Below are 14918 nucleotides of genomic sequence, written 5' to 3' on the forward strand. Positions count from 1 at the left end.
CATCTAGTCCCCAAGCTAGATATTCCCGTCAGCACAGACAGGATCAACGATCTCGATCGCCAAGTCCACGACCAGAAGATCGCCGCAGATCCCCAAGTCCTCATACCCACCCCTACCCACTCATTCAATGAACAAGGTTATGATATAACCTTGTTCTCAGTTACATCTCCATGTGTTGCAAAATAAGGGTAGCAATGTTTGGCTTATTTTCTCTTTTTCTTTGGGACAAATGCTTGATTTTTTTACACTGTCTGTTTCCATTACAGCTATTCATCATATAACTTGGCTCTTAAATAAATTTGATTCTTTAAATTATTTTTTCTTAATTAAAAATAGAGATTAAAAAATGAAAATTTTCTTACCATATTACTTTCCACCAATAGAGGGCGTACACAAAAATATGCCCAAAATTTAAGTTTCTGAGCGCTCTGGTGAATACAAAAATTATTCCCTGGTTACTAATGAAAAATAAATTGCAACTGTATGGAAATTAGTAATTTTGGTCACAAAAGTGACATTTTAATGATTTTTTAAAGTGTGTGCTGTGTACAGCATTGGCATACCATAGTCCTACCTAGATTCCCCACAGGCAGGATGGTTGCAGTGAACAAGTGCCCCTACCAACATCAACGCCAAACCAATGAACATTTTCCAAGTAGATATTCTCAAGGGTATGGCAATGCAAGCGACAGATATGACAACCGCCGATACTCCCCAAGAAGAGATGACAGACAATCCCAAGAGAATATTTGCCCTAGTCATCATGTCCAATTTGCAGACTCAAGGCCAGAAAACTTCTACTAGTTGATGATGAGGGCCAGTCATCAGCTGCTACGTCAACGGCCCAAACCAACAGAAGCCATGATCCATCAAGTGAGCAAATACCACCCTACATCCCAATCATCATAGAAAATACCTATGTATTAGCTTACCTAGACTGTGGTTCCTACACTTCGCTCATTAACAGTGACTTTTGGGAATCTATCCCCAAACATCATAGGAGTCCTCTCACCAAGTCAGCCATGACAGCTACTTCAGTAACGAAAAACCCCTTAGACATTCTGGGTACTGTTGAGGCATCCTTACATCTAGGGAACACCACCAGACAGCACACCTTTGTTGTCGCCAGAAACATTTCACACCAGGTCATGATTGGATGGGACTTCTTTTGGAAGTATGACGCCTCAATCTCCACGACAACCTTCAGCTTGCCAGGAGTGAATATACCTCTTGTGAACAAGCACCAATACCAAACCCCGTTGAAGTGTAACGTGTGTCTAGTGGGAAAAGCAGTCATCCCTCCTTCATGCGAGACACATGTAAACGGAAGATTAGTATCGACACAAGCCGATGTCATCCCCACCAACTATGATGGTATCTTTGAACCTGAATTTCAATCACATCTACAAGTTGCAAGTGCTAGAAGTCTCTCTAGACCTCAGGACGGTCTCATCCTCATTCGACTCATCAACCCATCACAAGATGCTGTCGAGATACCAGCCGACACCAATCTTGGCTAGTTTTACTCTATGACGGGTGAAATTCAAGAAGAGTACGAGATGGTAGATAGTCTTGTTGCAAGCACACAAAAACCCAAATCATCACTTAAAGTTGCATCTATGCTCCCTACTTCAGATTTGACTCCAAGTCAAAAAGAGAAAGCAGAGCAACTACTCTCCAAATATGATGATGTTTTCAGTTCGTCATCTGATGATATTGGCCAGACTGACTCATCCTACCATCACATCAACACAACGACCGAGGTACCAATCCAGAAACGAGCATACCGGACCTCACCAGCCATGCGATTGGAAATCCAGTCACAAGTGGATGATCTACTGCGCAGAGGAATAATTGAAGAAAGTCATAGCCCCTGGGCAAGCCCCATAGTAATGGTTAAGAAGAAAGACAATACGTTCAGATTCTGTGTAGATTATCGTGCCTTAAACGCAGTGACTGTAAAAGACTCACACCCAATCCCAAGGCAAGATGATTCCATTGATGCACTATCATCCTCAACCTACTTCTCTGTCATGGACTCATCTAGTGGTTACTGGCAGATTCCACTCAATCCTGATGATAAGGAAAAGACAGCATTCACAACATGTACACGTCTGTATCATTTCAATGTTATGCCCTTCGGTCTAGTCAATGCCCCAATGACGTTCCAACACCTGATGGAAGCAGTACTCCACGGTCTCCACTGGTCTACTTGCTTAATCTACTTAGATGATTGCATTGTACTGGGAAAGACATTTGACGAACACTTACTCAATCTCCATGAAGTACTCCAACGCTTCAGAGAAGCCGGACTTAAACTCAAGCCATCTAAGTGTCAGTTCTTTTGTAAGGAAGTTAGATACCTGGGTTACGTCATCAATGCTAATGGTGTACTTCCTGACCCCAACAACATCAACAAAGTAGCATCTTGGCCAAGACCAAAGAACCCTACCAATGTCAGATCCTTCCTTGGACTAGCCTCCTTCTATCGGCGATTCATCAAAGATTTCTCAAAGATCATCTCTCCACTGACCAAGCTCACCCACAATGGAACAAAGTTCACCTGGACAGAAGAATGTGAAGACTCCTTCGATACACTGAGAAGAGCTCTCACCAATCCGCCTCTACTGGCATACCCAGATTTCTCAACCGACTTCATTCTATCCACAGACGCCTCTCTCACTGCCATAGGTGCCATACTCTCCCAGGTTCAGAATGGAAAAGAACGAGTAGTCGCCTACTTCAGTCAAATGCTTAATAACACCCAACATAAATGGTCAACTTACGACAGAGAGTTATGGGCTATTGTTGCATCCATCCGCCCTTTTCGACACTATCTGCGAGGACAAGAGTTCACTATCTTCACAGATCACCAACCAATCCTTGGCTACAACAGAGTACCAATTCAAGACGATGTTTCAGGTCGTCGAGCCAGATGGATAGTCGAACTCAGTGCACACACTTTCCAAATCAAACACCGGAAAGGCCGTCGAAATAGCCATGCAGATGCCTTATCCCGACAACCATCATCCTCCGAGCAGAGCGTTAACCTGGTAGATGTACTAGAAGACAGCCCAAGACCAACTGAAGTTACCAACCAAGCAGAGCATACATGTTATATGGTACAGACTCGTTCAGCCTCTCGTCAAGCCATGAGTAAAGAAAGCCGGACCATTGACAAACCTATGCCTGCACCACCTAAAGTACCAACTGAAGCTGAATCTACCTACACCCCCCAAAACTTCAGTCTTTCAGGACAAGATAATGAGTTACGCCTACATCAACAACAAGACAAAGATATACAGGCAGTTGTTAGATATTTGACTGATGGTTACCAACCCACAACCAGAGAAATACGCAGAGAAACTCCCGGTATGAGCCTGACCATCGTCAATGGCATCCTCTATCGTCGGATACAAAATAATCTTGGTGAAGCTACATTCCAAGCAGTAGTACCGCACTCCATGGTCCCAACGGTTCTCAACCAACTACATGGTGATCCAGCTGCCGGACATTTTGGTACCCGAAGAACACTTCAAAGGGCCAAATCCACTTGTTATTGGCCATTTATACACAGAGAAATTATGAACTTATTTATAGCAGATGATATTCGATGAAGAAAATCTAGCGACATGGACCTTTCGAGACAAAAATTGAAATTGGAAGCAGGAGAAGTGAAATAGAAATGATTTAAAAACTGATCTTCATAAACTCAATATGGACACTTACCTGCAGCCAAGTGATATGAACTGATAGTCGACGTCTTCATGAGTGATATGGACACTATTATACATATGTTTGTGATACATTACATGTTTATTGAGATTTAACATTCAATATTGATATGTATATTTTTATAACGTTACTTTTGTGTGAATTAATAATACATCGATGCCGAAATTCAAAAAAATAAAATAAATAAATAAATAAATACATATTTTCAATTTTGACAAATTTTGACAAAGAGATTTGAAATTGTTTTGAATAATTTAAATGTAAATACATATATTACAAAATGGTGTAGCTCACCGATATGCGTATGCATTAATACAGAGATGCCTTTGGTCAATACTACAAACTGATCTACCAAATTGATCAATTATTGTTAATAATGTATTTCTTTGTCTTACAAAAGGTGAAGAATGACTCTATACTTGATACAGAGATCAGTAGTATTTAGGTCTATGATTATATTATATGACTACTCTACAAGACCTAGTGAGGAAAAAATGTGTTGATCAAGTTCGAAGTAGAGTTATAAGAAATTATATTTGTATTGATATGAAAGATGTCATTCCAAATAGACAAATGCATTTAAAGCCCACAAAGATTTACGGAAAAGAGAAAAGACTCAATCATGTGTATAGTATGCTAGAGTACCAAACCCCACGAAGTGATATTTAATTTTCATTTGACCACATGTGAACAAATATGTGATTGCAATATTTCAAATTATATTCATATATATTTTAACAGAGTTTCATTCACATACAAAACTTTGTTTATTTTGATAAAATTGGAACTTGTTAAAGGAGAATAGTCATATGTTTGAGTATATGTTATATAAGATTCTCATGGACTTTGCCTTAATGTTAAAATACAAAATTGAAAAAAAAAAAACCACACAAATTTATAATTGATTTAATATTGGAATCCCGTTTTATCATGAAAATCATTTACCTTTAATAATTTATTTGCCCACTTATTTTATGTAATGTTTTCAAAATATGACATTCAATGAAAATGATGAAATATATATCATACATGTATGCTCATATCTGAGACAGGATCTTAATATTCTTAGAAAAGGAAGAAATTGATTGCATGATTATTTTTTACTGAAATGTGAAAAAAAAGAGTACCATTACGGACAAGTTTGTCATGTCAAAATGTGGTATTTTTGGTTTATGAAACGTTTATGAGAGAAATAGACAAACAGGAAAATAAATAAAATTATTAGTTTGAATAGGTCCAGGTATAGAACGAGGATGTAATTTAATTTTATCTTGATAGGATCTAAATTTATCATGAAATGATTTCTTGTGTCCTTCATGACTTGAAGATTCTGATGGAATATTGTCATATGAATGATTTACAGATTTGAAAATCATTTTCTATGTACTTTTATTTTATAGTTTATACATGACCATGTTTACTTAAAATTTGTTTTGAGATCCTAAAATGAGGACATTTTATTTGGAGAAAGGAATATTATGTAGGGAACTAGTTTGTACATTATTCAAGTTTATTGCAGTTTTGTTTGTTCATTTCAGTTTTGGTTACAAGTTCATTACTGTAAGCCAGAGTTCACAGAGTTCTTTAACCCCTCTCTCATTTTCCGGACATTGCTCTACTCCAAAATAACCCTAATTTACTCTCCCCTTTTCTTCAGTCTCCATCAGCATTCTTGCCTTTTATCCTCATTTATCCTTGTTATCTCCATCTCCTTTGTCATCCTCATCCATCCTTCATCCCTTGCACCCCACACTTGATCATTCCTTTTGTTATCAAATTCCTTTATCTCTTGGTCCTCTCAGCTATGTTAATTACTCCCCTCCTCTCTCTTGGTTGACTGAATCATGAATATTTATGTTGTAAGACTCCTTATGTGTGATTGGTTCTTATTCAGGATGATGCGTTACTTCTGTTATTGTCATCCTCCAAGTTAATTTGAATACAGTATGTATTGAAATCTAGTACCTTGTGCAAAGAAAGCCTAGAGAGGAAATGAAGAATAAATTATGCCCTGCCAAACTAAGGCAGTTGAGCACATACCTTCAAACCAGCAACATCTACCTCTTCATCTGTTCTTGTTCTGTGTTGGAAGAACCCGCGTATACTTAGAGCTAATAAAATATAAAATACAGCTCCTACATAGTTTTAAAAGATTTCCACTTGGGCAGATTCGCCTGTACTTTCTTCAATATATATTTTTTCTTCAAGCAACAAAAGAGCGGAAAGTTTGACTTGCAAACAGAAAACAAGAAGGTGTGTGTGAAGGGTGCGGGAAGTTGTTCAAAGGGAGAAGAGGTGTGGCGGTTCACAGGAGAAGAATGAGGTGTGGCGTGATGGCAGTAGAGCGCGACTGCACCAGTGCTGAACTGGGTGAGACAGTGGGAGGTCCTGGTCAGGTTTTAGACCACAGTGCCAGTGACCCTCAGCGTGCTTTACATGCAGGGTTGGAGCGGAAGGAGCCAATTGCGTGGCTGCCAGTGACAAGTGGAAACTGTTAGATAGTAAACTCGGACGAGTTTGAGAGGTTGAGTTGTTGGGGGATGTAGAGAAGAAGATGCGGATGTTTGAGGGGTTATGCTATGAATTGTGTGCTGAGGAGTTCGGAATAAGACCTGTGGGGGACAGTGGTGAAAGCCGGGGGGAGGACACCAATAGTAAACCAGAGACAAGGAGGCAGCGTTTGATGGCTCAGTCTGCAACGAAGATGGCGGCAGGCTGATGAGTTAGAGAGAGCTAGCTTGAAGGAGTTGTATGAGGATTTGAAGAGGTACACGGATGTGAGAAGAGCTGAAAACCTGTGCAAGAAGCAAAAGAGGAGGGAGAAGCAGAGGAAGGATTTCTATAGGAATCCATACAAGTTTGCCAAGAGACTGTTTGGGGAAGGGGCCTCAGGTAATTTGGAGGTGCCCAAGGAGGAATTAGAGGGACATTTGAGGGAGACATATTGCGATGAGAGACAAGAGGAGCCGTTTGTCGAGCTGCCAGGACTGGTTAGGCCTCAAGAGCCCGAGGTCTGTTTTGACTTGGGTGAGTTGAGGCTTTGGGAGGTTGATGGAGTGGTGAAGAAGGCTAGAGCTGGTAGTGCTGCTGGGCAGAATGGCTTGTCCTACAAGTTGTTCAAGTATTGCCCTCGTGTCCGAAGAGTACTCTGGCAGATCCTTAGGGTACTCTGGCGGAAGCGGATTGTCCCAGGCAGCTGGTGTTTGGCAGAAGGGGTTTACATCCCAAAGGAGAAGGATGCCAAGGGTATTGGTCAATTCAGACCCATCTCGCTTTTGAATGTGGATGGTAAAATACTCTTTAGCGTGTTGGCCAGGCGTTTGACAGACTTTGTCATGAAGAACAAGTTTGTGGACACATCTGTCCAGAAAGCTGGGGTTCCCGGTTTCCCTGGGTGCTTGGAACATGTCCAGATGATCTGGGAGTCAATCCAGAGGTGCAAACGGGAAAAGAAGGATGTGGATGTCATATGGTTGGATTTGGCAAATGCTTATGGGTCAGTACCGCACAGCTACCTTAGCTTTGCTCTGGAATTTTTCTGGGTGCCAAAAGTGATCCAGGAGTAGGTGCGGAGCTATTACAGTCAGTTCAAGATGAGATTCACAACCCGGACTTTCACGACAGAGTGGCAGGCATTGGAGGTTGGTATCCCGATGGGATGTCCAGTCTCGCCGCTGCTTTTTGTCCTGGGCATGGAGGTGTTGACCCGCCGCGTGTCCTCAGAGATTGAGGGGGTGACGCTGGCTGGAGAGGTTGTTGTTCCCTCTGTCAGGGCATTTATGGATGACCTGACGATTGTGTCGTGTAACGAGTCCCAGGTTGACAAAGGCCTCCGTAGACTTGAGGAGCTGGTAGGTTGGACTAGGATGAGGTTCAAGGCTAAGAAGAGTCGGTCAGTGTCATTGAGGAAGGGCAAGGTGGTTGAGAAGAGGTTTCGTATTGGAAACGAGGATATACCTCAGGTTTCTGAGAAAGGGGTGAAGAGTTTGGGACGTTGGTATGAGGACAAGTTGAATGACAGGCATCAAGGGATGCAGATCTATGACAAAGTGGTAGAGTGGTTAAAGAAGGTGGATAGGACATCCCGCGGAATGCAAAGGTGTGGTGCTGCCAATATGGGCTGCTGCCACGGATCATGTGGCAACTGCAGGTGTATGAGGTGGCAGTTTCTAGAGTTGAGAGGATGCAGCAGAAGATGAACTTGTTCTACCGGAAGTGGTTTATAGGTGTTCCACGGATGGTGACAGATTTGGCATTCTATTGTAAATCTGGAAAGCTAAGGCTTCCTATGGCATCAGTGGTAGAAGAGTACAAGGCTGGGAAGGTTAGGTTGGTCATGATGATGAGGGAGTCGAAGGATCAGACAATAGCGGATTCTAGGCCACCGATTCGTACACCTAGGGAGGAAGTGGAAGGCAGAAGAGGCTGCGGATGAAGCCGTGGCAATGGCCAAGTGGAAGGAGATGAGTGGTGCTGTCCAAGTGGGTAGGAGCGGGGTAGGGTATCGTCCTGGTATGAGATGGTATAGCAAGCAAGGCAGGAAGGGTAGGAGAGATTTGGTGGTTGAGGCAGTCAAGGAGAAGGAGGAGGAATGTCGGTTGGCAAAAGCTGCACAGCCGGGTGTGCAGGGTGCATGGACTCGTTGGGAAGAGGTGGAGCAGAAGAAGGTCTCCTGGGATCAACTCAGGACGATGTCGTCTGGAGCCGTGCGCTTCATGATCAGTTCCACCTTTGATGTCCTGCCAACGCCAGTGAATTTGAAGAGGTGGGGTTGTGTGGAGGACGATAGCTGCAAGGTTTGCAGGAAGGCAAGAGGGTCATTGGAGCATGTCCTGTCAGCTTGTGGAGGGTTATTGCAAGCCTATACATGGAGGCATAACCAGGTCTTGAAGGAGATGGGAGCTTTGGCAAGGGCAGCGGTAAAGGCGAGAAAGAAGAATGGACCCCCGAGGGTGAGGGGCATCGAGTTTGTCAAGAAGGGGACAAGGTGTAGGAAGACAAGGCAAAGACAAGGTATGGGTGGGTTGTTAGCTGCTGCAGACGACTGGGAGGTACGTGTGGATGAGGGGAATAGGACTATGCCGGAAGAGGTGGTAGTCACAGCCCTGCGGCCAGATATGGTTCTAGTGGCTAGGTCGGCACGTAAGATTGTGATAGTCGAGTTGACGGTGCCATGGGAGACCAGGATAGAAGAGGCGAGGGAGAGGAAAATGGATAAGTATGCTAGTCTGAAGCAGGAGTGTGAGCAGAATGGATGGGGAGCGGAGGTACATACCGTCGAGGTTGGGTGCAGGGGGTTAGCGGGTGTCTCTGTAAGAAGATGGATCCGAGCAATGGGGTTCAGTGGTAGGGAAGGGGAAAAGTGGGTGAGGAGAATGTGTGGGGCTGCCGAGACGGGCTCGGCTTGGGTTATTCAGAAGGCATCGTAGTGCTTTCTGGACAATCCAGATCACTTAGGTGTCAATGGGGGTGCTGTCCAGGGTATTCCAGCGAAGCACTGGCCAGCCAGGGGGAGGTGTACAGCACTCAAATGGCCGAAACACCTGTGATCCCTGGTGTGCTGCTGATGACCCGTTGACATCTGCAGAATTTAAGATCTTTCTGTACTTTCTACTTACATATCTCATGTAGTTCTGGACACCATTCTCCGCTAAGTAATTTGGAGCCTGTGCCTTGTAGAAGGATTCTGTTGCATCAAGGTAAGCTTTCTCAAAATTCTCCTTGTAGATCTGTAATCTGTCTTCACTGTTTAAGCATAGATTAACTGCAAGAGAAAGTTAAAAAAAGGGGTGGTATAGGTATCAATTAATTGAGTTGCAGTAAACACAGGTTTCATGACAAAGGCCAGTATTCTAAACTCGGGTTTAAATTAAACCCTGGTTTAAAGTTGTGGTTTAACTATGGAGAGCCAATTGGAGCACAAATCCCTCACAGTACACATTAAATTCATTAACTCATTTGACACTCAAATTGTTCATAATTGTCTGGGGATAATAACTGAAGTATTTTTCTTCATTATGAAAGCAAAATAAAACAAAATAGTAAACATAGGAAATATACAATATATGATTTTTTTAATTTTTGGCTCCCCATAATTTAAACACAGAGTAAGACCGTGGTCTAAGTTAAACCTGACTTCAGATCATGGGCCAAAGTCTACTAAAAGAAGGTTAACTGTCACCTAATATCATCACAGATCACAGAGTTACATAGACTGAAAATGTGTGAAATCATGAAATCTATTAAAGCTAAAAACAATCAGTCTGAAGACTACCAATGGAGATATTACAGTGCATCATTACTGCTTGAAAAAAGAACCAACACCGGGCTGGAATTTCATGCTATGTTTTGCTAATTTCTCAGCAACTATAACAATTTCTTTCAGAATGCTTTAGCACCTTTGTTTCATTTATGCAGACTCTTGGGTGGTAATTTGCTTGGAATTTGGATAAACTATTTTGAAATTGTTACAACTTACATTTATATTCAATGTGCTGTGTAGACTTGGTTATCAATTATTTGCTTTCTAGTTACTTTGGTACACCTATCAATTACTTAGTAATAAGCCTGAGTCATATCGATTATTGCATGCACCGACGGTATGCGCTGGCCGGGTGAGCGTTGCACAAGCAGATGACAGAGCAAAGTTCGTTTGTACTTTCCATGATCACAAAACACATAAAAAGCCGGGGACCAATGCAGAATTCTTCCCAAAATATCTTCAACAATGATATTTGCAGATGACAACATATATAATTAAAATGAAACCATATATCAGACAGACACGAATCTCGCAGAGTCGATCCGAACGATTTTCGGTCAGCATTCGCAGTCCAGACTTGCACACACCAGCCCCGCCCGAAGCCCCCTACACTCACTCTCCCTAAACGACAGGCGTGCTTGCCAGCGCCACTCTAACTTGCCTGTGATTGCGTAGTTGGATCCAAAATGAGCTCCAAATTGATGGGAATAAATACGTAATTTTCTCTGGATGGTCATTTGAATTGGTATTCAATGCTGATATAACGATTGTGAGGAAAGATTGTGGAATATGAGTTATGACGATGTTCGAGAATTAATCCTGATATTATAATCCATTTTTTTATATTTTAGACACAAGACAAAAGCATGCGATCGAAATAAATATGAATGTCTCGGATCGAGCTCTAAATTCATATAAATTATTATTGGATGTTAAAGAATTACGATTTAATAAGATTTTATGGCCATACTAAAAATATTGACGATATCAGCAAAGTATGTCATGTTCATATGGAAGTATTAATAGTATTATACTGGCATTATTTTTATTTTTATTCCATCTCTGGCCTGGACGTCTCTGGAGCTAGCTCCGAGAAAAAGAAGCACAATGCGCATGCGCGTTGGTTGACGTAGGACATATTTTCCATTCATAAAATCAGAGCCCAAAGTTGGGCACAAACTAGCTTCTAATTGATGGAAAAAAAATATCAAATGCAATTTTCTCTGTTTTGTCATGTAAAATGTTATTATATGGGCATTTTCACCACAGATGGACACAGAGGCAAAAAAATCAAGTTGATATTCATGTCAAATGCTTCATGTTTTTTAATAAAACAAGACCTGAAGTTTCTGAGACAAAATTTTTTTCCGACTCTGGTAGCCATTTTTTATTTCAAAATGGCTGCCAAAGTATGGATACAAATTAGTGTTGAAAATAGTATATTGATACTATATTTTGTTTTGACAGATTTTTAAAGAACAGGTTTGATCATGATGTTTTCGCCTGTGATTTAGCTTGCTATTATAACACTTTTTAAAATCACACAGAAAGAAACACCAGTAATTCATTCATCTGATAAAAAAACATTGATGAAGTATGTGATATGGTATGTAATGTCAGTTACCGAAAACATGAACTTTTTGTTCTCATTTCCTGGAAAAGAGGATATATTATATGAAACTTGGTAGATTTCCTCTCTAGGTAACACCCCTCCCTTCTACACCAAAATTAAAGATTACCAATTAACAATGAAGCCATAGGGTACCATTAAATATATGTAATGTCAGTTACCAAGTGGAAAATGTAATGTCAGTTACCGAGATGTAATGTCAGTTACCATGATAAAACGTTGGTTACCAATATTGAAATGCAAATATGTGGTCAATTGTATGGTGAAGAAATATTGTATACTTGTTATTAAGTCAAGTCACACCATAAGGACTTTTAAAAGGTATAGTTCACAAGGAATACTATATGAAATTATGAAGGAAGTTGCATTCCCATCGTGCAAAAAAAAATTACTATGAAATTGTTTTGTACATGCACTTACCAAGTACCTAATTGTTTGTTTGGTTTTCGGGGGGGGGGGGGGGTAGGGGGTACTTTTCCCAACCTATTGCCTAAATCTGCAACATTTTTAAAGCTTAACATTGTGATGAAGGGGATTTCCAGGGTCCATTTTTTTTTTTTTTTTTTTTTTTAGCATTGCCTCGCTAAAAGTAAATTCCTGGTTTTTTACCTGTTAGTAGTGTGGATGTGTGATACAATTTTGTTTTTGGTTTACAAGTAGAGATGAAAAGTGAAATTTGACAGTTCTGATCAATGTTGCATGGATCTACTAAAACTGTGGTGTTTTTTTCTAATTTACAAATAGTTCAGTTTCAGTTTAGAAGCTGGAGTTTATTTTTTGTTGACAGCTTATAAAAGAAATTAGCAAAGAAAATGATTAAACAAATTATGAAGAGAATTGAAATCCGACAGATATGAACAAGCATTGCTTGCACTGACCAGAATAGAAATCAATAAAACTACATGGCTGCATGAGATTCGGGGGAGGGGTACATGTAGCCTAGGGGAGGAGACCCTTATTAATTTTTGCCTTTTTTGAGGGGAGGGGGAGGTTGGAGAAGGAAAAGGTTTAAAAAGTCAATATAAAACTGATGAATATATTATGGGTGTATAGTCAGAAAAATCCATGTGTACAGTCAATGCAATATTAAATTACTATAGGAAAACATGTAGCTGCTATGACCCCCCCCCCCCCCCCGAGTAAGTAAAACATACATTTCTTATCTTTTGATAATTAAAAATGTGAAGTATTATGAAACTTTTATGATTTTAAAAAGCCTTACATTTAAGTACCAAGAAAATTATGCCTTTGAAAATCATATAGCACTGGTAAATGTTAATGTGTATTGTCAGTTACCGACAAGTAATGATAAAAATGTTCAAATCAAAGAAAGGAATTAAGAAAAAGAAAAAGTTTTTCATTGAAATGTTCCTAAAAACTCGGGTATACTTCCACATCAAGCTCACTTTCATGTGAAGCCCTGCACAGAAGATACAATGCAATGATTCCACACATTTGACTTCCATGTGTTATCTCTATGGCAAATTAAGTGTAATGTCAGTTACCGTAATGTCAGTTACCAGCATGGTTGTGGAAAAATTATCATAGTCCCCAAAAGACAAAAACGAATTTTTTAATATTTTGACACATCTTAACCTAGTAACTGAGGTATATTTACATATTCAAATTATTACTCTATCTACTCAGGGACATGAGATATTTCAATTTTAATGAACACCCTGAAATTGCATGTCCTTTTGCGTAATGTCAGTTACCGACACATTTTTGCTTGCTGATGCGTAAAAAAATGTGGTTACATAGGAAAACTTAGTATCAGAGTATACAGCAAGGTTCACTTTATTAACTCTATCAAAAGCAAACTCCCATCATTTGATGTTTTAGAGATACACACAATGAAAGGTGTGAAAACATTGTGCCGTGTAATGTCAGTTACCGTGAAAATGCCCATATGGTGATATTAGGATCTTGAAAAGAGTTTCTGCATGTTGACAATGTTCGAGAATCAATCCTGACGTGATAATTTTTTTTAGACAAGTGCATCACTCACTCAAGTCGATCATCATCCGTCATCGAAAATTGAAACGAAATACAAACGTTTCACATCAAGCTCTAAATTCATATTAATGATTATCATATGCAAATTATTGTTAAATATTACGATTAAATAATGTTCTATGGTCATGATATTAATATTGTTCATGATAGTAAGGTTTATTTTACGTTGATCGCGTCAATTTTCCGGCTATTTTCTGGTTTGATTAAAGCACAGTACTGAGCATGCGCTGCACGATTGATGACTTCCATTCATGAATTCATCATGCATAAATTATCTCGGCACGAGCAGACGATTAAGACTCGAACTATGATCGGAATTAACTTCAAATTAATGGTGAATAGGCATCATAATTACACAATCGGTTTCATTTTGGGGGCAATATAAATGAAGTAAGTAGTAGTCAAGTTGGACATTACTGGTTATTTTTATGATTGATTGTGTGAACCAAACGAATCGGCCGGCCGACGTATTTTTTATATATTTTTTTTTTGATGCACCGATTTTGCAAAATCTGCTCTGGCGCTCGATGACATCGATCGAACACGGATTTTAAAATCGATTCAACTCAGGCTTACTTAGTAAATTGAAATCTCTTTTTTTAAGCTAGGGATGCCAATTAGAACTGATAGAAAAAAATATCTAAAATCCATCAAGAATGAGCCATTTCATACACACAAAATTGTGTTTCCTATGGCTGAATGTTGATAAAGTCTGAATTCAGACTTCGGTCAGAAAAGTGTTATCTCCGTTAACATTGATGATATTGGCATGCAGAAAATAACTACCTTATAATCCCTTCAAAGTCAGTATACACCTAGCCAACAACAAAGTGAATACTGAGAGCATTATAAGGTCATTGACTATTTTTTTCATACCCATATCTTACCATATGATTCTCTGACACCGATGACAAGCTGTTTGTCAAAGGCCTCTCCGTTCCTCTCGGCCAGAACCAATGCCATAGCACTCTCCTGAAGCTTATGCTTGACTTTAGAGAATATATAATGACTCCAGCTCTCCAACATCAACTATATAAGATGAGAGAACAATTGAGACGGAGAAATACCAAAAGCAAAGCATTATTCATGATGTCACAAAGGAAATTATTGCATTCTTAAAGTGAGTGTGTATGAAATAAACAAGAATCTTTAAAATGCCACAAATATTTTTGTTTTAAAGTCACAAAATTGGGAGCTTTTTGGCATAATCAGTTTTGCCTTTAATATTTCAATATCAATATCAATATTGCAGTGTTTTGTCTTGGATCCTACAAT

The 14918-nt window shown here is 39.9% G+C and overlaps 1 protein-coding gene across 1 annotated transcript in view; it reads right to left on the reverse strand.

Moving 5' to 3' along the window:
* Positions 1 to 5277: 5277 nt before the first annotated feature.
* The window catches only part of LOC129258647 (cullin-5-like), a 33241-nt gene continuing 23600 nt past the window's right edge, over positions 5278 to 14918 (reverse strand). The window contains exons 5-6 of the mRNA XM_064098807.1: positions 14531 to 14672; positions 5278 to 9499 (exon numbers count right to left, since the gene is read on the reverse strand). Coding sequence (XP_063954877.1) covers positions 9189 to 9499; positions 14531 to 14672 — 453 coding nt within the window. The 3' untranslated portion in view covers positions 5278 to 9188. The remainder of the gene's footprint in view (positions 9500 to 14530; positions 14673 to 14918) is intronic.

The sequence above is a fragment of the Lytechinus pictus genome, chromosome 4 (genome assembly GCF_037042905.1).
Source record: "Lytechinus pictus isolate F3 Inbred chromosome 4, Lp3.0, whole genome shotgun sequence".
Taxonomy (NCBI): domain Eukaryota; kingdom Metazoa; phylum Echinodermata; class Echinoidea; order Temnopleuroida; family Toxopneustidae; genus Lytechinus; species Lytechinus pictus.